General features: G+C 61.0%; 1 protein-coding gene across 1 annotated transcript in view; it reads left to right on the top strand.

Annotated features, from left to right (window-relative positions):
* The window catches only part of TBCD (tubulin folding cofactor D), a 122367-nt gene that overhangs the window by 5295 nt on the left and 93858 nt on the right, over positions 1 to 23214 (top strand). The window contains 7 exon segments of the mRNA NM_001244105.1: positions 158 to 255; positions 1110 to 1211; positions 2517 to 2651; positions 4331 to 4386; positions 8380 to 8512; positions 22028 to 22073; positions 22206 to 22338. Of these exon segments, the coding sequence (NP_001231034.1) occupies positions 158 to 255; positions 1110 to 1211; positions 2517 to 2651; positions 4331 to 4386; positions 8380 to 8512; positions 22028 to 22073; positions 22206 to 22338 (703 nt within the window).

Raw genomic sequence — 23214 nt, 5'->3', positions numbered from 1 at the left:
GATCGTTAACCCACTGAGCAAGGGCAGGGATCGAACCCGCAACCCTATGGTTCCTAGTCGGATTCGCTAACCACTGCGCCATGACGGGAACTCCTCTTTTGACATTTTAATATCATATTGGTGTTTAACAGCCAGTATTTCGTATGTTTTTCCCTAGAATGGATGCTAAACTTGTTGCTGGGATTTGCGCGGGATAAGACATCTCCAGCTGAGCTCGTTCATCTGGCTTTTAAGTTTCTGTATATCATCACCAAGGTAATCTTTGTATCACACTGTGTGGTTGACAGACCCTTTCTTCCTGTACTTGGTCCAAAAGCTACCTTCCAAATGCGCTCTCAGGAAGGATGGTTCTCCCACAGAAGTTGGGGGTTTCCTTCTTTCTCTTCTTGCCACGTTCTGGGGTCTCCGGATGCTCGTGGTCTGGGGAGTCTTCGACTGAAACCGTGCTCTTCAGCATTGTTTTCCCGCCGCGCACGCGGACGGGTCAGGCACCAGGTAGCCAGCCTGGGAGGGAGCGGCTCGGTGCACCCCTGAGCCCAAAGGGCGGAGTGACTGGCGGGCGCTGCCGGGGAGGACAAGGCCGACAGGCTGGGTGGAAGCGGGAGTGCTTCGCAGACCTGCGCGTGCCGGTGGCTTCCAGGGCTCTCGTCTCAGGGCGGGTCCTGAGTACGTGGCTGCGTCCGTGCAGGCTCCCGGGGGCGCCGCTGCCGTCAGGGTCGGGGTGGTGCTGGGGCTGCAGCAGCGCCTGGGCGAAGCCGGGGAGAGGCCCGTGGCGCCCTCTGGCCCCGCATTTCACAGAAGCCCTGTGGCTTCCCCAGGACTCGTTCCTCACAGTCAGGGTAGAGGCCAAGCTTGTTAGTTTCTAACGTGTGTGTTTCTCGCGAACGGATGGGTTGGTCCCGGGACGGCGAGTATATGACGGGCCTTAGGAGGCAGGTGGAGCTTTCGCGTTGCTCACTTTTCCTGAGTTGTATCACTGTGATTCGCTATAATCTGGGATCATTGGGTGGCACTGGTGGTGATTTTTGACAATAGAGAAAAAGTCGTTTTTCTATTTTCTGTACTTTCTCGTTGTATAGTAATTCAGTATCTTTTCTTTCCTTTGATAGGTTCGAGGATATAAAACGTTTCTTCGTTTATTTCCACATGAGGTGGCTGATGTGCAGCCAGTCTTGGACATGTGTGCGAGTCAGAACCCTAAAGACCATGAAGTGAGCGGCCCTGCCTCCCCCTCCGTTTCCTGCCTCCCGCGTCCCTGGTTTGCTGCTGCTGCGCTGGCAGCGTCCTTTCCCATTTCCTTCCGTTTTATCCCATGCTCTGAGGTGTCACTCCCTCTCTTTTCCTTCATCCCCTTGTCTTGTCTTTTTTTTTTTTTTTTTTTTTTGCATTTTTAGGGCTGCACTCAGGGGCATGTGTAAATTCCAGGGCTAGGGGTTGAATTGGAGCTGCAGTTGGCAGCCGCAGCCACACCGGATTCAAGCCACATCTGTGACCTGCACCACAGCTCACGGCAACGCCGGATCCTTAACCCACTGAGCGAGGCCAGGGATGGAACCCGCAACCTCATGCTTCCTAGTTGGATTCCTTTCCGCTGAGCCATGACAGGAACTCCTGGCTTTTTCTTTTTACATGTGTTGCTTGCTTTAAATGATTTCCTTCTTTTTTTTTTTTTTTTTTGTCTTTTTGCCATTTCTTGGGCTGCTCCCGCGGCATATGGAGGTTCCCAGGCTAGGGGTTGAATCGGAGCTGTAGCCACCGGCCTACGCCAGAGCCACAGCAACGCGGGATCCGAGCCGCGTCTGCAACCTACACCACAGCTCACGGCAACGCCAGATCCTTAACCCACTGAGCAAGGGCAGGGACCGAACCCGCAACCTCATGGTTACCAGTCGGATTCGCTAACCACTGCGCCACGACGGGAACTCCCTAAATGATTTCCTTCTAAACACGCCCTTTATAGAGGAAACAGTTCGCCGACACACGTAGAATGTGCTGACAGCTATGTCACATCCAAATTTTTTCACCTTCAAGTAGAACTGTGTTGGGGTCCCCAGAACCACCCAGGTTTTGATGGTTCCCTAGGCCCACTGCCGTATAGCTGTGACTTACTGCAGCAGAATCAGCAGAGGGGAAAGGCACATGGAGCGAAGTGGGGGGGGATGGGGAGCAAGCTTCCGGAGTCCTCTCCCCGCCGCGTCACCCAGGACACTCATTCCTGCAGCACCAGGTTGGAGAGCAGGAAGGAGTGTCCCCTGGGGTGGCTGTGGGGCTGAAGCTGGATTTCTGTGGGGGCTGGTCACATGGGTGCTCTCTGCGCAAGCCACACAGCTTGTGACGGGCGTCCGGGCACGACGTGGCCCTTGTCAGTTCGGGAGGTGGGATCCTTCTGCCCGGGTGGCAGCCAGGCCGTGGTCGGGGTTGGGGTGTGGGGTCTGGGCGCCAGCCTGGCTCTGAGGCCCTGGGTCTGGGCGCCTGGGAGGGCGCTCAGGATCGTGTCACTTTGCCTTGGCCCGCAGACCTGGGAGACACGCTACATGCTCCTCCTGTGGCTCTCCATGACCTGCCTCGTCCCTTTCGACTTTTCACGCCTGGACGGACACCACCGGTGCGGGCGGGTGTCCACCATGGACCGGATCCTCCAGATAGCAGAGGTGCGTAGTCAGCCCTGCCGGCGTCCCGCACTTGGCTTCACTGGTGTGTCTCTGGAGCTGCTGTGGCTCTTTCTCAGCAAGGCGAAACTGTGTTTCGTAACCTGCCACGGCCCTGTGATCATTCCTCTGGGTCAGGATGCATGGCCCTGGCAGGCCTCGTCTCTCTGCAGGTAAGGCAGGCCCTCTGTGACAGCACGGGGGTTTCAGGGGCAGGGGTAGGTGGAATTCAAGGTCAACTTTTAAGTTTTATTTTATTTTTTTTCTTTTGCTTTGTAGGCTGCACCTGTGGCACATGGTGGTTCCCAGGCCAGAGATGGAACGGGAGCTGCAGCTGCCGGCCTGCGCCACGACTACAGCAACGCCAGACCCGAGCCGTGTCTGGGACCCACACCACAGCTCATGGCAACACCGGATCCTTAACCCACGGAGCGAGGCCAGGGATCGAACCTGCATCCTCATGGATACTAGTCAGATTCGTTTCCCTGGCACCACAACGGGAACGCCTACAGTCAGACTCCTAACCTGCTGTGCCATAGTGGCACTCCTATATTAGTTACCTTTTGCTGTGGAAGATACTGCCCTGAATTAGCACACCTTTTGTCGTCTCATGGTTTCTGTGTGTCAGCAACCTGGGGCGGGTTTGCTGGTCCTTTGCTTGAGGGTCTCCCCAGGCTGCGGGCAGGAGTCAGATCTCACGGGTGTTTGCGAGGGCCTCGGTGTTACGCTGCTGTTTGTTATGAGGGCAGCTCATTCCGTGAAAGACGTTGGTCACACCTGCTGACTGCCCATGGACGTGACCTCCCATCCCTGCCAAGTCCTCCTGGTTAGGAGCAGGTCCCGAGTCTGTTCCACGGGGTGGGCACCTGGTGCAGAACCTGGGCCACCTTAGAGTCTGCCCGCCTTAGAGTCTTCCTCGTCCTAAGCTGCTTTGAGAGCAGACACTCTTAGAGGGTTTCCTGCATCAACTCCTTTAATTCTCCTTAGCGAGGCAGGTAACTGCTTTTATCCTCATTTTACTGAGGAGGCAGCAGGTGTGAAAGCAAGTGACTTAGCCGGCTTGCCTTCTCGTATGTGGTGGATTCAGATTTGAACCCGGGGGTTCGGCTCCTGGCCTGTTGCTCACGGTGCTGCACGCGGCCCCGTGTCCGAGGGCCCGGGTCCTGCTCTCCTGAGGTCTCGTCTGATGGCCTTGCTGTGTCCGAGTCTAAGGGGGAAGGTGCTCCACTGGACCCTCCTCACTAGACGAGTCCTCGGGATGCGCGGTTTGTGCTGCTCGTCGTGTCCTGCCACCCTCCGTGGGCTCCCCCAGGTGGGGTTGCCTGGGGAGCGGCAGCTGTTTCTAAATATTCGTCCTTGAGAATAAAGGCCTTTTATCATCTGGGAACAGTTGAGACGAGACTGGGAGGCCTGCTGCTCACTGCGGTGGACCTGGGCCTCGGCGGGGCCCGTGTTGGCTGCACGCTCTGGGTACCACGTACGGGCTTCACTTTCCCACTGCTTTTGCAGATGTGTGTTTCCAGGGGCTCCTGTTTATGAGTGGCTTGTGCCACTTTGGGATCTGGCCTCTGCCCGGAATCCTGGGCCCTCCGGTAGCCTCGGAGTGTGGGAGCCACCGGCCAGGCAGTCCTGGAGTTGCCATCGTGTTTGTAACTGTGCCTGTCCTTTGCCCTTCCTCGTAGTCCTACCTGGTCGTCAGCGACAAGGCCCGCGATGCAGCCGCTGTCCTCGTGTCCAAGTAAGTGCGCCGTGTCAGCCGCGTGACGCGGTCGTCGTCAGGGCAGACGCTGGGGTGACAGGCCTCGGGAAGTCTTGCTGCGCTGAGGACTGCTCATTTCCCTGAGGGAACGCCAGCACGGTTGGGGTGCCGGAACCTGCTGTGACCACCGACAGTGCTGGCTGGGGGCTCCCGGGGTGACCTGATGCTGGGTTGGGGGCTCCCGGGGGTGGCCTGACGCTGGGGTAGGGACTCCCAGGGGGTGACCTGATGCTGGGTTGGGGGGCTCGTAGGCCCGTCAGGGAGTGCAGATTTAGAACAGGTGTAGCTGTTTTGCCGAGGCTGGACCTCGTCTGGGGTCTGGGGTCTGGGGTCTGGGGTAGGAGAGCCTTTGAAAGTGGCCTGGAGAGCCGGTCACGCCATGGTTTGTGGAGGTCACCGGCTGGGACTGTGTCCTTGTGGCTTGGGATGGAAGTCCCCAGACAGTCCATGTTACCGAAGAACGGCTGTGTCCAAAACAGACAGAAGTGGTTTCATCTGACGAGCTGGGTAAGGTGACCCAGGCAGGGCGCCCGGAGTCTCCTCGATGCCCGGGGCTGCTGGGGAGGCTGAGCAGTTGTCTCCTGACTGGGGGATGGGAGAAGGCCGTGGTTTTAAGTTCGTCTCTCGGGTGACGTGATACAAAGCATGGGCATGGCGTAAGTGAGTTAGAAAATTTCCCTTACCCCGTCCATTTTCGGAAGTTGAAAATTGGCTGCAAAAGTTTTGCTTTTTTTTTTTTCCTTTGTAAGGCGGCACCTGCGGCATACGGACGTTCCCAGGCTGCTTGGAGCTGCAGCTGCTGGCCTACACCACAGCCAGGTCACCACCGGGTCCTTAACCCTCCGAGCAAGGTCAGGGATCAACCCACATCCTCGTGGAGACAGTGCTGGGTCCTTAGCCTGCTGAGGCACAGCGGGAACTCCCCTTTCCGATGTTTTGATTGGGAAGCGGGCAGCAGCTCGTTCAGGGTCACCTTGTCTTTGGTGTGCAGTGTGATGGTGGGAAGAGACATGCTTGAGTTGCGGGCACTGGGAGGTGTTGGGTGAAGTGCTTGTGAAAGGGCCAGCCGAGCCAGAGGGCAGGGCCCGAGCGCGAGCAGCCGACGTCGGGAGCCAGGCGGGAAACGCCTGAGGTGCTTCACCTGCGGGAGGAGAAGCTCCCGGACAGGGGCCTCCCGTGGTTTTGACACGGACTGAAAAAGCGTGGGTTTCTTTCTAACTGTGAAAATAGTCAGTGTTTGAGAACATAAAGCAAAATAAAAAGTACAAAAGAAGGGAGTTCCTGCTGTGTCTCCGCATAGCGAACCTGACTGGTCTCCCTGAGGACGTGGGTTCACTCCCTGGCCTTGCTCCGTGGGTTAAGGATCCGGCGCTCCTGTGAGCTGTGGTGCAGGGCGCAGACGCGGCTCGGACCCCGCGTGGCTGTGGCTCTGGCGTAGCCGGCGGCTGGAGCTCTGATTCAACCCCGAGCCTGGGAACTTCCATATGCCGTGGCCCTAAAAAGACGAAAAAGAAAAGAACAGTCCAGGAGAAAACGCGTGTGTACTGTCGACCCCGGAGTGGTAACCGCTGTCCCTGTCCCCGCCGCCTGTGGGCACGTGGGCCCACGGCTCGGTCCACGGCTCGGAGCGCTCCTGTGGGAGGGTCGGGCGCAGGCGGGTGTTGGGTGTTCTTCCTCGGGTCCGAGGCTCCTGCGGGCCCGTCATCAGCAAGATCAGCACCGCCTGGGACTCTCCGCGCGAACCGGGGCCTGATGGACTCTGTGTTCCCTTCCGAGTTCGCCGAGAGCTAGTTGACACCATGAGAGGTCGCAGACGCGTTAGGTGGAGGGCACGAGGGGACGCCGGGGCACGGAAAGCGAGCGAGGGCGCGGCGCTCCCGCGCCACCTGGTGGTGGGACGGGCAAGTGTCGGGGTTGCGGCCCCGCGGTAGCAGGCCTCGCCTCCTGTATGTCTCCCCCCTTTTCGGTGGGTTGTTAGCGTGAGGCCCTGGGGGTGAAGGGCGGGTTGCACGCAGCCGTGGTCCCCACGGGCGTCTGCTTGCTGACATCTCGGGTGGGAGGCAGCTGCCTGTCTCCCGCGCTCTGCCGCCAACCTCGAGCGCTGCCGCTGACGCTGGGCGGCTCTGGAGCAGCAGCACCTTTAAACAGCGGCTGCTTTGTCTGTAACTGGTAGTACGTTGATGCCTCCTGTCATTCCATAGGAACTCTTCAGTGGAAACATAGGCCTTTATTCTTCTTGAGTACGTTAATTTTAAAAAGTGGACGTTTCTACCTAACTAAAAACGTGTGCTGCAGGGAGAAAACGTTGGGAATTTGGAGCGTAGAGAGTTGGGAACCCGCGTGTTTGTAACTGTAACGCAGCTCGTGCAGCGGATTGCTTTGCGTTTCAGCGTCGGTCGCTGCGTTGAGCACGCGCAGTGCGGTCGCATTGAGTTACTTTAGCCTCCGCTCTTCCACTTGATTTCCCGCGACCGTCGGTGGAATGGCTTCCTTATAATCCCTGCTGCTCTTTACTCTGCGCAGCTTCCTCACGCCTCCTTACCAGTGCTGATGGAATGGCTGGCTGGGGGTGTCAACCGTTGTGGTATTTGGGACTATTTTCTTAGGCGAGGCCCCTAGAATCACCTGGCGGCAGGGGCAGACCCAACCATGTCCTTGTGTCCTGGGGCTCAAGAAGTCCATCGCCCACTGTTCTTTTTTCTTTTTAATGTCTTTTGTCCTTTTAGGGCCACACCGGTGGCATGTGGAGGTTCCCAGGCCAAGGGTCGAATCGGAGCTGTAGCCACCGGCCTACGCCAGAGCCACAGCAAAACGGGATCTGAGTTGTGTCTGCGACCTACACCACAGCTCGCGGCAACGCCGGATCCTTAACCCACGGAGCGAGGCCAGGGATGGAACCCGCGTCCTCATGGATGCTAGTTGGGTTCACTGCTGCTGAGCCACGACGGGAACTCCCAGTTGTCTGTTTTCTGTGATCTGGGGCCCTCTTCCAGACCTGCTGGAGCACAGCTTCTTGGGAGGTAAAGGTGGGTAAACCCTTGGGAACCTGGGCGTGGTGCCCAGAGGGGCTGGGAGACGGTGGCGTGAGCTTTGTCTTTTCTGACCGGCCGGAGCAGAGGTCCTGCCCTGGCCGAGAGGCTGCTTGGAGGGATGAGGGGCCAGGGGGTTGCCGAGGACGGTGCCAGGCATGCTGAGTGCCGCTCCTGGGGCACGCATGCCCTGGTGGGGCGCCCTGTGGGGACAGCTGGTGGAGCCAGAGTTCCACACGGGTCCCCCTATGCCGCTGTCCCTGTGCCCCTCTTGCAGGCCGCCCGCCTCCCTCCCCTCACAAATTTGTTCCCTTCTGTTATGTGCCTGGCTGCTTGCGTTTCTCCCCGTCAGAAAGCTGGCCCCTTGTGCACCCGATGGGGAGGAGTGAGGGGCCCAGGCCTCGGTGCGGGAGCTGGAGGGTGGCCGAGAGCCCGCCTGCGCCTCTGAGCTCCAGGAGTGCCACGCTGGGCAGACCCCTGCCATGGGGCTGTGGGACCAGGGGCCGTGGGGCCGTGTTCGGAGCGCTGAGTGGGAGCTGGGAGGCTGGGGGCCGTGTTCGGAGCGCTGTGTGGGGCTACGCAGCAGGCAGAGGGGAGGGAAGGAGCCTCGTGGTAGATGCAGGGAGTGGGGGGCTGCAGGTGGCCACACAGGGGCCCAAGGGGGCGGGGGGCAGAGGAGTGGGCATTGCTGGGCCCCGGTGAGAGTGGTCCTGTGGTGTGTGGGACCTGGGGACGAGCTGGGGATCAAGGGGCAGGAGGTGGGGGCCGGGCCCTGTGTGTGGCCCAGAGAGTCGTGGTGGGAGCTGCCAGCTGAGGGCCACGGTCCTCGCTTGGAGAGGGTCGGGAGCTGTGTCCCCCTTGTGGCAGCAGGCCGGGAAGGGGGCTGCTTTTCAGCGGGGGCCCCTGTCGAGCCGTCCCCTGCTTGTCTGCTCCCTTCCGGCAGGTTTGTCACGCGGCCTGACGTCGGGCGGGAGAAGATGGCGGGGCTCCTGGACCGGAGCCTGTGCACGTTGGCCCGCTGCTCCTTCCGGACCATCGAGGGCGTCATCACCATGGACGGGACGCTGCAGGCTCTGGTAGGCCCCGCGCCGGAGGTGGGGGCACCCGTCGGGCGGCGGCGGGGGTGAGCGCCCCCCGCCCCAGGCGGGAGGAGGCCTGTCCTCTTGCTCTGCTGCTCTGCCCTGCTCCTGGGTCGCCGGCCCTGGGCCCGCTGCCCTGCGCGGTGCCGCCAGGGGGCAGTGGTGCCGCGGAGCCGGGCCCTGGGCCGGGCGCGTCCTCCTCGGGTTTCCTGCCGCTCAGAAGCCTGACGGAGGCGCGACTGGAACCAGCTGAAGGAAGTAGGCCGCTGAGGCGGAATGTGGTTTTGTTCAGACGCTCCGGGCGGCGCCCCGACCGGGCCCCCAGCCTGGGCTGGTCGACGCCGCCGCCTCCCCCTTTCCTGGTGCTGCCGGGGAGGGAGGCCGCCCTGCCTGGAGCTCTGGGGTCTCTGTCCTCGCTTGTCTCTGAAGCCGGGAGCCCCGGGCCCACTTGGAGGAGAGCAGGGCGTTTGGGCCTGACTCAGTGTGACGTCACCTTCTTGGGTGTCGTCCCCTCTGCTCTTCTCGGCGGCAGGTTCTGACACGTGTGGGGCTGCGGCGTGGCGTCTGGGCCGGGGGCGCACTTGGGGAGGGCGGGCAGCCCCAGGGCCTTCTCGAGTCTGTCCTTCCCTTCACCGTGCCCTTGTCTCCAGGAAGGCCTGTCATTTAAGGGATGATCTTAAGACGTTTGGAAAGGAAACTGGGAAAAATAAAACATGTCCTGGTCCTGGAGTCTGTCGAGGCGATGGCTGTTTTTCCACCTCTTTGGTTCTGTGGAGACGTGTGTTACATGGCGTCGTTTAACCACCTGAGCTGGGGTTCCGTCCCACTCACCCTCTTGAAGTGTGGAAGTGGGGGGTTTGCAGGTGCACCAGGCTTCCGGCCGTCACCCCATCCCTGAGTGGCGTGTGCCTCTGTGTGCGTGTGCGTGTGTGCGAGTGTGTATGTGTGTGCCCCCCCCCACCCAGGGAGAGCCCCCGGGCACCAGCAGGCCCTCCCTCTCCTCTGCTCCTCTGGATTTGCTCACTGGACGCCTCCTGAAGACGGAACCCTGTGATGTGTGGCCCTTTGAGTGGGCTTCTGTCCCTGAGTCCCTCCACGTTGGAGCCTGGTCAGTGCCCCGGGGATTCGTGGTTTCTCTAAGTCATGCCCGGCTGAATGTGCCCGTCTAAGTGTTTGTGCCAGCACGTTCTTTCGGTTCCCTGGCTGCCACAGTAGCAATCGTTGTTGTTTTTTAAAGTTTATCAGTGATTTAAGTATTTTTCTGCGTTCTTGAGGTCTTATCCATTTTTTATGGCTGCACACCTGTGGCTGGTGGAACACAGGGTCCGCTGGTGCCTGCGTGTGTGGGGAGGTGCTGACGGAGGGCTGCTTGTTGTGAGGGGGTCAGTGCAGGGGGGCAGGCGGGGGTTGCTGAGCGGGTGCAAGGGGGGGGTGCAGGGTGGCCAATCCTGGTGGGTGGGGCTGCCATGGTGTATTTCAGGGTTTGAGTGTGAGTGGATTACTCTTCGTTTTTTGCATGAGTCACACTGGGAAGTCTTAGGTCACAGAGAAGTGCGGGTCTGACGGACGCGGCCGAGCCGGTCAGTCCACCTGGCCTGCCGGGTGGACCCGCCCCCTCCTGGGTGCTGCTTCCGGACTTGCTTTTGTGGCTGCGGTTCTGCTTTAGGCGTCCTTGTCCAGGTCTGGAGTCTGCATTCTCCCCGGGCCCCGGGGCCTCTTGCAGCACCGCCACCCCCCCTCCCCAGGCCATTGCCACGTTCAGGGCAGGGCCAGGTGGCTCAGGCCATGGGCAAGAGTACCTGTGGCCTACTCGTCCTGGCTCACGTCCTGGGAATGCCTGCGCCTTCTTCTTTTTTGTCTTATTAGGGCCGTACCCATGGCATATGGAGGTTCCCAGGCTAGGGGTTGAATTGGAGTTGCAGCTACCAGCCTATACCACAGCCACAGCCATGCCAGATCCGAGCCACATCTGCGACCTACACCACAGCTCATGGCAACGCCAGATCCTTAACCCACTGAGCAAGGCCAGGGATCGAACCCGTGTCCTCACAGATACTTGTTGGGTTCGTGACTGCTCTGTTACCACAGGAACTCCGCTGGTGCCTTCTTGGCCTGAGAAGATCTTGGGGCCACTTTCTGTCCAGTTCTACCCTGCCTGGCCCATAGTTCCCTTTTTTTTTTTTTAAATAACTTTTTTTTTGGCTGAGCCTGCGGCATGTGGAAGTTTCTAGGCCAAGGATCGAACCCTCACTCACCACAGCAGTGACCACCCTGGATCCTTAGCCACTAGGCCTCCAGGGAACTCCTCCCCCCTTTTTACAGAACGTTTTTGATCTTGCTGCTTGTCCCTGGATTGTTCCCACTCTGTCTCTTCTTCACGTGTGGGGCACAGACGCAGCAAGCCCCCCGCCCCCAGCCTCCTGCCGCCACGTCCCCGTCCACAAGCGGGCCAGCGCTCTTTTGGGGGACGTTGCTCTGTTCCGCACGTAGGAGGGTCTCTTCCTCCTGAGGAGTGGAAGCCTTTCCCGAAGGCCTGGTGGAGCCGAACCCTGTGCCCTGCCCGGCCGTCGGCCCCGAGGAGGGAGCCTGCGGGGCTGAGGCACTCGGGCAGCCGCGCCCCAGAGCTGTTTGGGGCGGTGCGCCCTCGGCAGGGGTTTCGCCTGGTGCGGCGCCCAGCGCCTGGCCAGGGAGGGCGGCCCCGGGGCAGGCGTGTCCCTTCCGGAGAGGCCCACTGCTTCCCCTGGAAAACCGAGGCTCTTTCTGGAATCCTGCGCCTTGTGCCCTCCCCTCTTGGAAGGAGAAATCTGGTCTGATCGCGGCTGCTGCCGCCGGGCCAGGAGGAAGCCGTGTTGGTGCTGAGCTCTCTTGGGCGGGAGTGGTTTCGCCATGAGCTCGTCCGACCTGAACCGGAGGCTGGTGCCCGCGGTGCGTGCTGAGACCTGCAGGTGCGCTGTGCCTCGGCGCTGCCTCCGCCTCCTTTGATGCCCTTGGCTTCGCCGCATCCACCTGTTCATTAGTGTGGGCAAGGCGAAACAGGTGGACCCGTAACAAGTACCGTCGAAACTGGGCCTTGGCTTTTATTTCCCTCGAAGCACATTCCTCTCGCAGCGATGATTTTTAATTCCCGTGGGAGGGAGACATGTACGTGGCAGCTTCATTTCCCTGGGAGGCCTGTGGCTCTTTGAAAACACCCGTTGGTTTGGTCCCTCCTCAAGCACTGGGATTACTGCACATTTAGAAAATTCAGGGAGGGGACACCTGAACTTGCTGTGCTCTGCTCTCGCTGGCAGGCGTGCCCTCCCCGCTCTGGCTCCCCAGGCGCCCTCTGTGCCCACTGGTGGCTGTTCGCCAGCCACCAGACTCGCGCCCCTTCACAGCCGTTGAAGGTTTCGAGGGTGCTTTCACCCTTCTGTCACTGACTCAGGTCGTCTCGAGCAAGGGACCCAGACGCCATCCCCGCCCGCCGTACTTGCTGCCCCGCAGCAGCACCTGTGACCCTCCCCAGCAGCGGGGGCGGGGGGGGCGTCGTCTCCGGCCTGCGAGCGTGGTGTGAAGTTCGCCTTTGACCAGGAAGAGGAGGCACTTGCGTGCCCAGGCTGTTTCTCACGTGGCTTTGGTTTCTGCCCGCTCAGGGTTCTTTGCAAACAGCACCCTGTGGTTTCAAGCGCCGTCTGGCCAGAGGACACGTGGCCCTGCTTGGGCGCTGTGGTCCCATCCCCTGCCTGGGGCAGGGCCCTGGATGGAGGAGAACCTGGGAAGAACCTCTGAGGAGGTCTGTCTCGGGGAGCGCCTCTGCGTCCCTTCATGTGCTTTTGCAGGATCCGGGGGAAGTGAGGTGTCTCCCAGCTGCTTGGGGCTTCAGGTGGGAGCGGCGGCCCCGCTGTTCGTCCCATGTGACTCAGTGCTTCGCGTGCCGCAGGCGGCCCAGCGCGCAGGCCTGTTGGCACACGCCTGGTGTGGGGCCACCCTGCTTCCACCGGCACCTGCCGTGTGACCAGGTGACGTGTCCTGCTGGACAGGTGTGTGCGCCAGGTGGCCCAGCCTGGGCCGCGCTTGCAGGGGAAGGGACTTTGACCATCAGGTGCCCTGGCCTGATACTGTGGGGCCAGCAGGTGCCGCGGGCTGCCTGGCTGGCGTCCCTCCAGTGTGCGTGTCCCTCAGGCTCTGTGCCCTGGCCTCCCTGCCCTTACCCTGCTTTCCGGCCTTGGTCCCAGTGGCCTGGCTAGCCCCCTGCACACCTGCTGTGCTCTGGGGGTCCCTCCCCCGCCTAGAGGTGGGTGCTGGCTGGTGCTCTCCTGGGCCAGGTTCAGCGCCGGGTCGCCACACGGGGAAGGGGCTTGGGGCGTCTCCTTGGCCTGCCCCGCTCTCCTGGTCTAGAGCTCACGGGGCCATGCTGGCTGCCCCCAGTAGCCCGTCCTCCCCTCCTGGGTCCTCACCCAGAGCAGTCATCTGCTGGCTGCTGCCCTCCCCATTTGGGGCCCAGCCAGGCTGTGGAGGGGCCCTTCTCGGCTGTGACTCCGCCTCTGGGTCCCTCAGCTGCAGCTGTGGTCCATCTCTGCCACCTTCAGTGGAACCGGGTGCAGGGGGACCAGTGCCGGAGAGGAGGCAGAACAGAGGCGCCTTCCCGTTGGGCAGCCGGGCCCAGGGAGGGTGGCTGTGGTTCTCTTTGCCCTGGGAGCCAGGGCGTCCTGGGTCCTAGGTGCCCTCGGTCCTGGTGGCACGCCTGGGCCTGTGTCCCCAGGAAAGGGGGTGCCTTGTGTGGCTGGACGTGGTGGAGCTCAGTGGTTCCCGGGCTGGCGGTTCCTCCCTGTGGCTGTTCTGGGTCCCGTGCTTGTGTTCGCCGCCCAGGCCACTGGCCCCCTTGAAGGCCCTCAGTGGCTCAGCTCCTGCCCGCCTGGGCCCGGGCGAGGCCCGTCCTCCCCTGCCTCCGAGCGTCCGTGCCTGTCTCGCCGCCGGGCTCAGAGCCGAGCGCACCCCTGCCCCTGCCCGCGCTCCGCTGGGGACGCGCCTCTGGCCTCTGCTCTGGGAACCGCGCAGGTTCTGTGTTGACTTGCTTTCTACGTTTCTGTGGCAGGAATCGTGGCTTTTCCACCCTTTGTGCATCACAGTGTCAGGCAGCCGCGAGCTGTGCCGTCCGTGTTTCTGGTTCTTGTCCGTTGACTGAGAATCGGTCTTTCTCGTAAGAAGTTAGCATCCCCAGAGGACGTGGTCCGGGCGCGGCCCGTGGGCGGGGGACCAGGGTTGCCGGTCTGGGTCTGCCTCCAGGCCCCTGTGGCCGTTCCCACCTCAGGCGCTCTCTTCCCATCGCGGGGTCGCCACGGGGCCGAGACGCGGAGGCGGCGGCTTTGTGGCTCCTGGGTTGATTCTGACCCTTCCGAGGGAAGCCCTTGAGCGGCTCGGCTTCACGGTGCTTGAAACGCTCGGGTTCGGGGTGGTGGACAGCCTGCTCGTGCAGGACCCGTGTGTGCTTGCTCACCAGTCGCAGGGTCTGCCCGGGCTCTCGGGGCTGGGCTGAGTCCGGGGAGGGGCCGGGCGTCTTGGGGCAGTTGGTTCGCTGGCGGGGCGCCGCCTTCCCCGAGGGCTGTCGAGAGCGTTGGAGGAAGCCGGTGAGTGATGCGAGCAGGTTGGCCGAAGGACATCCCGAGAAGGAAGTCGCAGCTCTGGTCACCTCTGGGCTCCTTCGTGGGCTCGGTGTGGCCCCTTCCAGTCAGGACCCAGGCGGCCGCGGCCCCGCCCTTCCTGTGAAGACGGGTGTTTGGTTGGGATCTCACTGCTGGGGTAGGAAAAGATTAACACGCAATGGGAAGGCATCGCTTAAACATTCCTTTATGAAGTGAGTTTGTATTTATGTATTTGCATGTTTAAAATCTTTAGTGACTTTCTTGACAAATTTATCGGAATTGTATATTTTTCATTTTGAATCCTACCCGATAACAGTTAGCTGTTTCATCCCAACCATTATAAACTCAATTTCAACAGTTAAACACTTTCCACTTTTGGAAGACTTTTTAACATTTTTTTAGTTTTTTTAATTTTAACTTTTTTGTTTTATTTTTTCATGGAAGACTTTTTTTTTAGGGCCACACTCGTGGCATGTGGAGGTTCCCAGGCTAGGGGTCAAATCGGAGCTGTAGCGGCCGGCCTACACCAGAGCCACAGCAATGCAGGATCCGAGCTGGGTCTGCGACCTACACCACAGCTCGCGGCAACGCCGGATCCTTAACCCACGGAGCGAGGCCAGGGATCGAACCTGCATCCTCCTGGATGCTAATCAGGTTCATTTCCGCTGAGCCATGACGGGAACTCCTGGAAGATTTCTGTTTTCCCCTTAACGTCTGTAGTCCCGAGGGACAAAGCCGGGCGTGCCCTGCAGAGAAAAGGCAGCTTGCTTCTTGGGGCCGGAGGTGCCTCTGGTCTGGCTGGCCTGCCTGGTCCTGAGCACCGCCTGGTGGTGTGGCCTGCAGGCCCGGCCTCCTCCTCAGTTTCTCAGTGCTCCCCCTGCACCTCTGTAGTGCCTTTGGGTGTCACCCCGGGCACTGAGCTATTCGGCTTTGCGGCCTCCCGGGGAGGGTGTGGCCGGCAGCTCTAGCGGGGACCATGGGCCAAGCTCTGAGAGCTGTCCAGCCTTGAACTGTTGCGTCAGTGCTGGTTTGGTCCCCCCCTGTGCAGGTCCCCCCTGTGCACACTGGGGCCTGGCAACCTCGGTGGCCCCAGGACGGGACCCAGGAGCACAGAACAGGGGGCCCGCCCACCCAAGCCCCCTCGTCCTGTCTACCGAGCCGCGTTTGTGAGGTCCCGTCTTCTGCGGGCAGGGAAGGCCGGGCCTCTGGAGAATTCGGGGGTGCTGGTGGGCGGGCAGCCCCGCTCTGCGTGCTGTGGTCCCCTTCCGCCCAGGGCCCGGGGTGGAGCTGCTTTTCCTGGCCTTGACTCGGTGGTGCCTCCAGGGGCCTCAGACCAGCACCTCCTGCTTGGCGGCTGGGCGGTGGCAGCCTGTGATTTAGGGCTGGAGCAGGTGCCCCAGGGAGGGAAGCTGGTTGCAGGTGGCAGAAGAGCCGGTTGCGTGGGAGCCGTGGAGGGCGAGGTGCTGCAGAGATGACAGACACCCCGTGCTGCGCTGGTTCTGGAACAGCAAGAGCAGACCTGGCGGTTCCCCCCCCCCCCCCCCCCCGGCAGCTGCGCCTGCTGTCCCGTGGCGTCTGCGCGGCCCTGTGGCTTGTGGGGAGTGTGTGCTTCCAGCCGGTGCTTTGCCCTTGGCCCCGTGTCACGATTCTGTGAGAATTGAGTGCCCCCCAGGTAGTGGTGGCTGATGAAGGCGCCCGACCACCCCAAGACCAGGGTGTTTGTGGTGGCTGCTGCTTCCGCTGCTGCGGGCAGCCTGGCCGGGGGGACCCCGTGCTCCCAGGAGGCAGGGGTGGTGAAGGCGGCCCCGCTTTGTGGAGCAAAACAGGGCGTTGTCCTCCGTGGTTTTTGTTCTCTCCTCCCTCCGTCCCTCTGGGTCCTTCCTGGGGGGCCTGTGACTCCCGTGACCCCTCCCTTGGTGTGCAGGGCGCCCCCCAGCAGTCCTGTGGGCTCAGGGTGGAGAAAAGGGTGGGGAGAAGGCTCTCACCCGCACTCAGAGAGGACGGGGTCTTGGGTCCCCTTGGTCCGGACAGTGGCCGCAGCCACTCTGTGGGGTGGGGACCGCGGGGCCTGTCACCATCTGCCCGTGCCGGGTGCTCCCGCGAGTTCTCGTCTCAGACTCTGTCGGGGGTCAGCAGGTGAGCTGTCCCCGTGGCAGAGCCTTGGCGCCTTTCCTCCTGTTTTAAATGCCTAGTGTTTATTCGAGGATGAGGCCGCCGAGCGCCCTGCGTGGCCACCAGCTGCTGTCAGTTCTCTCCCCTGCCCTCGACCGTCCTGCCTCCTCTGCCCTTGTCTGGTTCCTCAGCTTCCCGGCCGTAGGCCGTGCCCCCTCCACGTGTCCCGCGCACGCTGCCCATCTGGCGTCGTCTGGTAGGTCTGGCCAGGTTGCCGCCGCCGCCGCCCGGGCCGGCCCCGTAGCGCCTTTCCTGCGGGGCGGGGGCAGAGCTTGCCCTCACCTGGGCCTCGGGGGAGCTGTATCTGTCGTGGGGCGGCCACCCCAGAGCCTGTGGCTTCTCATGGCTGCTGTGGTTTGTGTTGGACTCTGGGCTTCGGACGGGCCTGGGTGCTGGGGGCTGGTCTTGGCCCTCGCTGCCAGGGGCTTCGCCCGAGAAGCCTGCACTGGGATGGCTTGAAGGGCTGAGCTCAGCGGGGCCTGTGGGCCGTGGCTTCTGCGCGGCGCCTCTTCCCGTGGGTGCTGCCTTCCCAGGGGAGGTGTCCCTGGCTGGGCGGTCTGGGCGTGGAAGTCGCAGCGCTGCTTCCCCCTGGCTCTGTTGGCTGAAGGCCCTGGGCTGTGGGGAGGGCAGCATCGACCCGGACACCCCAGCTGTGGATGGAGGAGGCCAGGGAATTTCTATCCAGATTGCACGTTGAGAGCCAGAGGAATCTGGGCCCTGTGGCCTGGGTAGTGCACAGCCCTCCAGTCTGATGCCCACTCTGGGCCCACTAGGGGTGTCTGTCTGACCCCACGCTGCAGCCGGGCAGCCGTGTCCGTGGGCCGCCCCCGTCCTTGCGGCGAGGGCTGCTGGACAGCAGCTTTCCCGTGAGGTTTGTCTCACCCCCCCCCCCAGGCGTGGCCAGGTGTCTCATGCACGCCGCGTGGACCCCATCACACCCCGCCCGCCGACTGTAAGTGGTATTTTGGGGCTCTCGGCCCGCTCCCAGAGCCCAGGTCCTCGCAAGGAAGGAACCTTGTGTCTCTGCTCAGGAGCGTTTGTTCTGGGAACGGGTGACGACGTCCCAAGTGCATCCACCTGGACACATCCAAGTGCGCACGGGGTGAATGACCTTGCATCCTGTAAGGTAATCTCGGCGCGCGTTCCTCAGTGCTCGGGCAAACGAGGGGAGCGTGTGTCTTCCTAGTAGGAGGCGATCCTCTTCCCTTTGCCGAGTGAGTTTCACGTTCGTCTGCATTTTGTGCTCGGAGTGGCTCAGTGAGATCCACGCACTTTCCCGCCTCCTTCGCTGCGTGGGGGACCTGGGGGTGCAGCGCGAGCAGCCCCTCGCTTCCTTCTCCGACTTTGAGTTCGGTGGGTGGCGCACAAGGAGCTCCCTTGGGTGGTGAAGAGACGAGAACATGCCCGCCCCTGTCCGCCCCGGAGCGCAGCCCTGCTCGCCGAGACCGCCGCACCGCCGAGCGTGGCTGCGGGGCCCGATGCTCCTGGGGGCCACGGTCCGGGTTGGCAGCCCTCCCCTGCCGTCCCGACTCCTTCCTGGTCTGCGGCTCGGGCGCTTCCAGGCCCAGTGGGCTCTGCAGCCCGGGGCCCCATGGAGGAGTGTTGGTCTGGGCCTCAGCGTCCCGGGCTCTGCTTGCTGACGTTCCCGTGGCCAGAGCCCTGGTCGGGCTTTTGTTCTTTCCTGTGTGGACTCTCCTGGGACAGTTCTGATTTTCCTGTCACTTGCTCTTCTCTCCTCTTCTGTGCTGGCCCTCCCCTAGTCTGCTTCTGATTTATACTCTTTGTGGCTTAGAGCCGCCACCCTTCTGGAGGATCCCGCTCCATGAGAGTCAGAGGGGCCCCCGGGGGCTCCAGCAGAACGGACCCCGGTGCCCCCGGCTGTTCTGGGGCAGGCCGGCTCCCTCTCTGGCGGCCCCTCTCAGGGTCTGGAGCGTCTTCCCTCCGCGCCTGAGGACCTCGGTGGAGCTCTCTTGCTGTTGGGGGAGCGGCCCGACGTTGAGCGTGGGTGCGGTGCCAGCTGTGCGTTTTGCGGGTGCGTCTCATCACACAGAGGGCAGTCCCTTTTGTTTGCTGTCCACGGGGCGCTTTTATCAGGAGGCTTTGGATTTTGTCAGATCCTTCTCGTGCTTTTCCTGGGGTCCTTCGTTCTCTGTTCCCTTAACCTGCTGTGTGCCCTTCATCGTCAGCCCTGCCTTCCTCCCACAGGGGGCGGACCCCATTGGTCTTGGGGAAAGGCCGTGTCACACCCCTGGATTCATTTTGCTCGCGCTGGGTGGAGGTGTTCGTGTGTCTCTTCACGAGGGGCGTTGCTCTGTGTGTCTGTGGTCTTGGTGTCAGGCGAGGACTGACCTTGTGTGGTCGGGCGGGAAGGGTTCGCTCCTGTGTTTCCTTAGCGTTTATGTAGGGTTAATTTTTTTCCTTAGATACTTGCTAGAATTCGTTAGTAAAGCCAGGTGGGCCTAGGGTTTTTGTTGTGGAAAAATTCTCAATTACCGATTAAGTATCTTTACCAATCGGGGTCTATTCAAATTTTCTGTGCCTTTTTTTTTTTTTTTTTTTTTTTTTGTCTTTTTGCCTTTTCTAGGGCTGCTTCCCGCGGCATATGGCGGTTCCCTGGCTAGGGGTCGAATCGGAGCTGTTGCTGCTGGCCTACGCCAGAGCCACAGCATGCAGGATCCAAGCCGCCTCTGCAGTCTACACCACAGCTCACGGCAACGCCAGATTCTTACCCCACTGAGCGAGGCCAGGGATCCAACCTGCAACCTCATGGTTCCTAGTCGGATTCTTTAGCCACTGCACCCCGACGGGAACTCCCATCAAATTTCCTGTGTCTTAAGGCATTTCTGCTAATTGGAATCTGTCTTGGAATGTGTCCGTTTCCTTTGAAGGGGGTCTAGTTTGTGGTCCTAAAGTTGTTTGTAAAATCCCTGTGTTCTCTTTTAGTCTCTGCAGGTGAAGTCCTGGGGCCCTAACTCGATTTTTGTGTGTGTACGACATGTGCACATTGACGTAAAGTAGGCAGCCGTGCACATGTGCATGGAATTCTCCTTTTTATTTTTATGTTTTGCTTTTTAGGGCCTCACCCGCGGCATATGGAGGTTCCCAGGCTAGGGGTCGAATAGGAGCTGTAACTGCTGGTCTACGCCACAGCCACGCGGAATCCGAGCCGTGTCTGTGACCTACACTGCAGCTCATGGCAAGGCCAGATCCTTAACCCACTGATCGAGGCCAGGGGTTGAACCCGCAACCTCCTGGTTTCTAGTTGGATTCGTTTCCGCTGCACCAAGATGGGAACTCTGCGTTGAATTACTTGAGTCGCTTCACTATCTCTGAAGACTCCGCTTTGTGTTCTGCCATTTTGAGGACTTTTTAAAAACGAAGGAAAGTTTAGTTGTTTCCGATGATGGCCATTCTGATCACAGCGTCCCTGGAAGAGTGCTCAGAGTGGCTGCCCGAATTCAGGAGCCCTTCCCTGCGCCGCTGGCTGCCTGTTTGCCCGCCCCGGACGGGGGCCGGCTCTCTGGGGCTGGGTGGGCAGATGCGAGCCTGGTGCCCTGGCAGCTGGCATTTTCTGTTTCGCTGTCGTGGAGCTGTTGCCGGAGTAGAGTGTCCTCGCCAGCTTGGGGAGTTGGGCAGGTTCGTGCTAGTACTTGTTTTACACCGAGATGTCCGTTCGTGTTTTAGGCGCACCGTTACTGTCCCTTGGAAAGTTGGTCGAGTCTGAGTGGTTTTCATAAGTGGGGTCCTGTCGTGCTGCCGGGTTTTCTCTGACCGTGCGTCTCGTGCGGTGCTGCTGGCCAGGGGGTGCTGCGAGCCCGCCCTGGGGCACCCCCTCCTCACCCTGCTGGCTGTGTTGATGCCCCTGGCCCGGCCGGGTTCTGTTCTGGTTTGTATGTGCGGCAGTTCAGGGTGAGGCTGTTGCGGCCAGGTTATTTCTGTGAACCCGAAATTTAGTTTTTGTTTTCCCCCCTTTCTGGCTGCCCCACTGCACGCGGAGTTCCCCGGACAGGGGTCCGAGCCACGCTGCAGTTGTGACCCACGCTGCAGGGGCTGGAGCACTGGATCCTCTGTGCCGGGCCGGGGGTCGATCCTGCCTCCCAGTGCTGCAGAGACGCCGCCGATGCCACTGTGCCACTCCTGCATTTAGTCTTCTAAGGTTAAAGATCTCCGAGCACAGGCCTGTCCTGTTTGCGATATTGTCGGCGTCTGGTCTGGCCCAGCAGGTGTACTGCGGGCTGGGCGCGCAGGGCTGGGGGCAGGTGAGACCGGTGGAGGCGAAGACGTTGGCCTTGGACGGCAGCGGGCGGCACGGCCCCTGGCCTGGCGCCTGTCTTTCTGGGTCCCCCAGCCTGTCGGCACCACTGGGATGGGAGGCTGACGGCCAGGGCCCCTGGGCTCGCGCTGGCGACCGCTGCTGTAGGCAGAGGCCGGGGTGGCCCAGCCTGGGTGCCGCGTCCTGCCTGCATTCCTCTGGCGGCAGGACGGTTTCCTCCTTCCTCCCCCAAGCCCTCGACACCTCTCCGACCGCACGGGAGCAGCTGCGGGTCCAGGTGACGGCCCTCGCCATGAACCCCCCGTCGTGAACCCACTCTGTGGAGACAACGGCTTGGAGCGTTTTGGGAACAGTTTACCGCGTCGTGAGACACGGATGTTCCTGTGTGGCTCATGGAGTCGGGGGTCCTCGTGCATTTTAGTGCGAGTCGCGAGAGGCCCTGCACCTGCTCCTCGGATGGTGGGCTCGTGGTTTTGGGGCTGAGTTGGTGGGAGAAGAGTGGCGGGAAGACTCTGCCGAGGGCCCTGGCAGCAGAGCGGGGCGGGCTGGTGAGGGGGGCGGCCCGGGTGCTCTCTGGGCGCCAGCACTCCACGGTGCCCGGAGTGTTGGAGGTCCTCGGCCTGCGGGTCTGCCTCCGAGCGGGCAGGGCCCTGGGGGGCGGCCTCATCGTGAAATACCCTGGACCTGTGTCTTGGACCACCTCCCGTGGTCCGGGGCGGGCAGGCCCAGCTTGCCAGTCAGGGCCTGTCCTTGAAGGGAATGCTCCTTGGCTCTTTTCTTTGAGGTGCTCGGCTTGGGGGCTCTTTGTCTAAGGCTGTGGATGCCTGTGCGAGTTGCCCTGTTTGTCTTTTGGACTTGAAAGCTGGGGGTGTGATAAGAATTTCAGGCGGAGCACTGGAGGGGTTTGAGGCCTGTGACTTTGGAGGTAGTCACTGGTTCCAGGGCGCAGGAGTGGTGCACGGGGACCCTGGGGGATCCGTCCCGTGAGTCCAGGGGACCAGCCTGCCGGCCCCACGTGTGCAGGAAGCAGGACTTGTGATTAAGAATGAGAGTGATACTTGGGTCCGTCCTTTTGTGTGAGATGATGTGACCTCTAACTCTTACCTTTGGCACCTTCTGTTACACGCGGGTCAGCCGGGCCCTGAGGGGCTCCTGCTGCGTTTCCTGCCCAGCACCCCTGGGTTCCGTGCGGGGGTGGCCGTGAGCTGGGCCTCCCCCTCGGCCCTGCACGTTGCCCCTGGGGAGACTTGCTGGCCAGTCTCTGGTCGTTCCTTTCTTTATCGGCTGCAGAAACTGCTGCTCCCTCGTTATTTTGTGGTGACCGTTTAGAGTGAAAGTTGTGGCAGGTGCAGTGAATTGCTTTGATAATTTACAAATTGTCTTGACGTTTGAATTTCGTAAGTGTATTTGCAGCATTTAAGTAAACGTTAAACCCCTTTCTTTTAGGCACAAATATTTAAGCATGGAAAACGAGAAGACTGTCTACCCCATGGTGAGTGAGGGTGCTTGTGGTGCGAGTTTGCCCGATGGTGATCCGGGGGCGGGGGGCGGGGGGCCCCGTGGAAGCGTCCGGCTTCGGTGGCGTGTGCTTGTCACAGACTGAGCTGTCCTGCTGTGTTCGCAGCTGCCACCGTTCTCCAGCGCCTGGACGCCTGCAGACTCCCGGAGAGCAACCAGACCCTGCTCCGGAAGCTGGGGGTGAAGCTCGTGCAGCGGCTGGGCCTGACCTTCCTGAGGCCGCGGGTGGCCAAGTGGAGGTGGGTGGAGCGAGCCGTGGCCACGGGCATGGATTCCAGGCAGCCAGGCTTCTGCTTTCATTTTTTTTCCAGGAAGGGCTTTTCTTTTCTTTCTTTTTTTGCTTTTGAGGGCCGCACCTTTGGGATATGAAAGTTCCCAGGCTAGAGGTTGCATTGTAGCTGCAGCCGCCGGCCTGCACCACAGCCACAGCAACGTCAGATCCGAACCACATCTGTGACCCTCACCACAGCTCAGGGCAACGCCGGATCCTTAACCCACGGAGCAAGGCCAGGGATCGAACCTGCAACCTCCTGGTTCCTCGTTGGGTTTGTTACCTCTGAGCCACAGTGGGAACTCCAGGTAGGGCTTTTCTTTTGGTTCTTTTCTGATGCCACGTCTTCCAGGTAGGATTTTGAAGTGGGGCTTGTTTTGCACTTTGTGAGAGTGGCTGTCGTTGAGGCGGGAGGCCTGCCCCGCGGGAGAGCGCTGTCCTGAGCTCCTCGAGGCTCGCTCCCCCGGGCACCGTCCGCCCCGTCTGAAGGGTCCGTTCCTTACTAGACGGCCCCTTGGGCTCGGGTTGTATTTCGAGTACTACCGTGTGTGCTTTGGGAGGGATTATTGGATTAAGTCTGCCTCCAGTTACAGCAAATTTCAGGGAAGTGTGTTGTGTTTTAGTGATGTTTTACTGAAGAACCTCTTGGACGTTCTGCGTACTGTTATTCTAGAAGTTGTTTAAGAGATTAAGTGCCAGTGGCTGCTTCCCAAATGCCTTGGAAAATTAACGTTCCATCCTGAATTAGGGTTCCCCTGAGAAACAGAGCCGGTGATGTGTGTGTGTGAGTGAGACTTTCCCTAAGTGGCTCGGGCTGTGGAGCTGGTAAGTCCCGGCCGGGTGG

Source organism: Sus scrofa, chromosome 12, assembly GCF_000003025.6.
Source record: "Sus scrofa isolate TJ Tabasco breed Duroc chromosome 12, Sscrofa11.1, whole genome shotgun sequence".
NCBI lineage: Eukaryota > Metazoa > Chordata > Mammalia > Artiodactyla > Suidae > Sus > Sus scrofa.
This window is presented reverse-complemented; position numbering and strand designations above follow the sequence as displayed.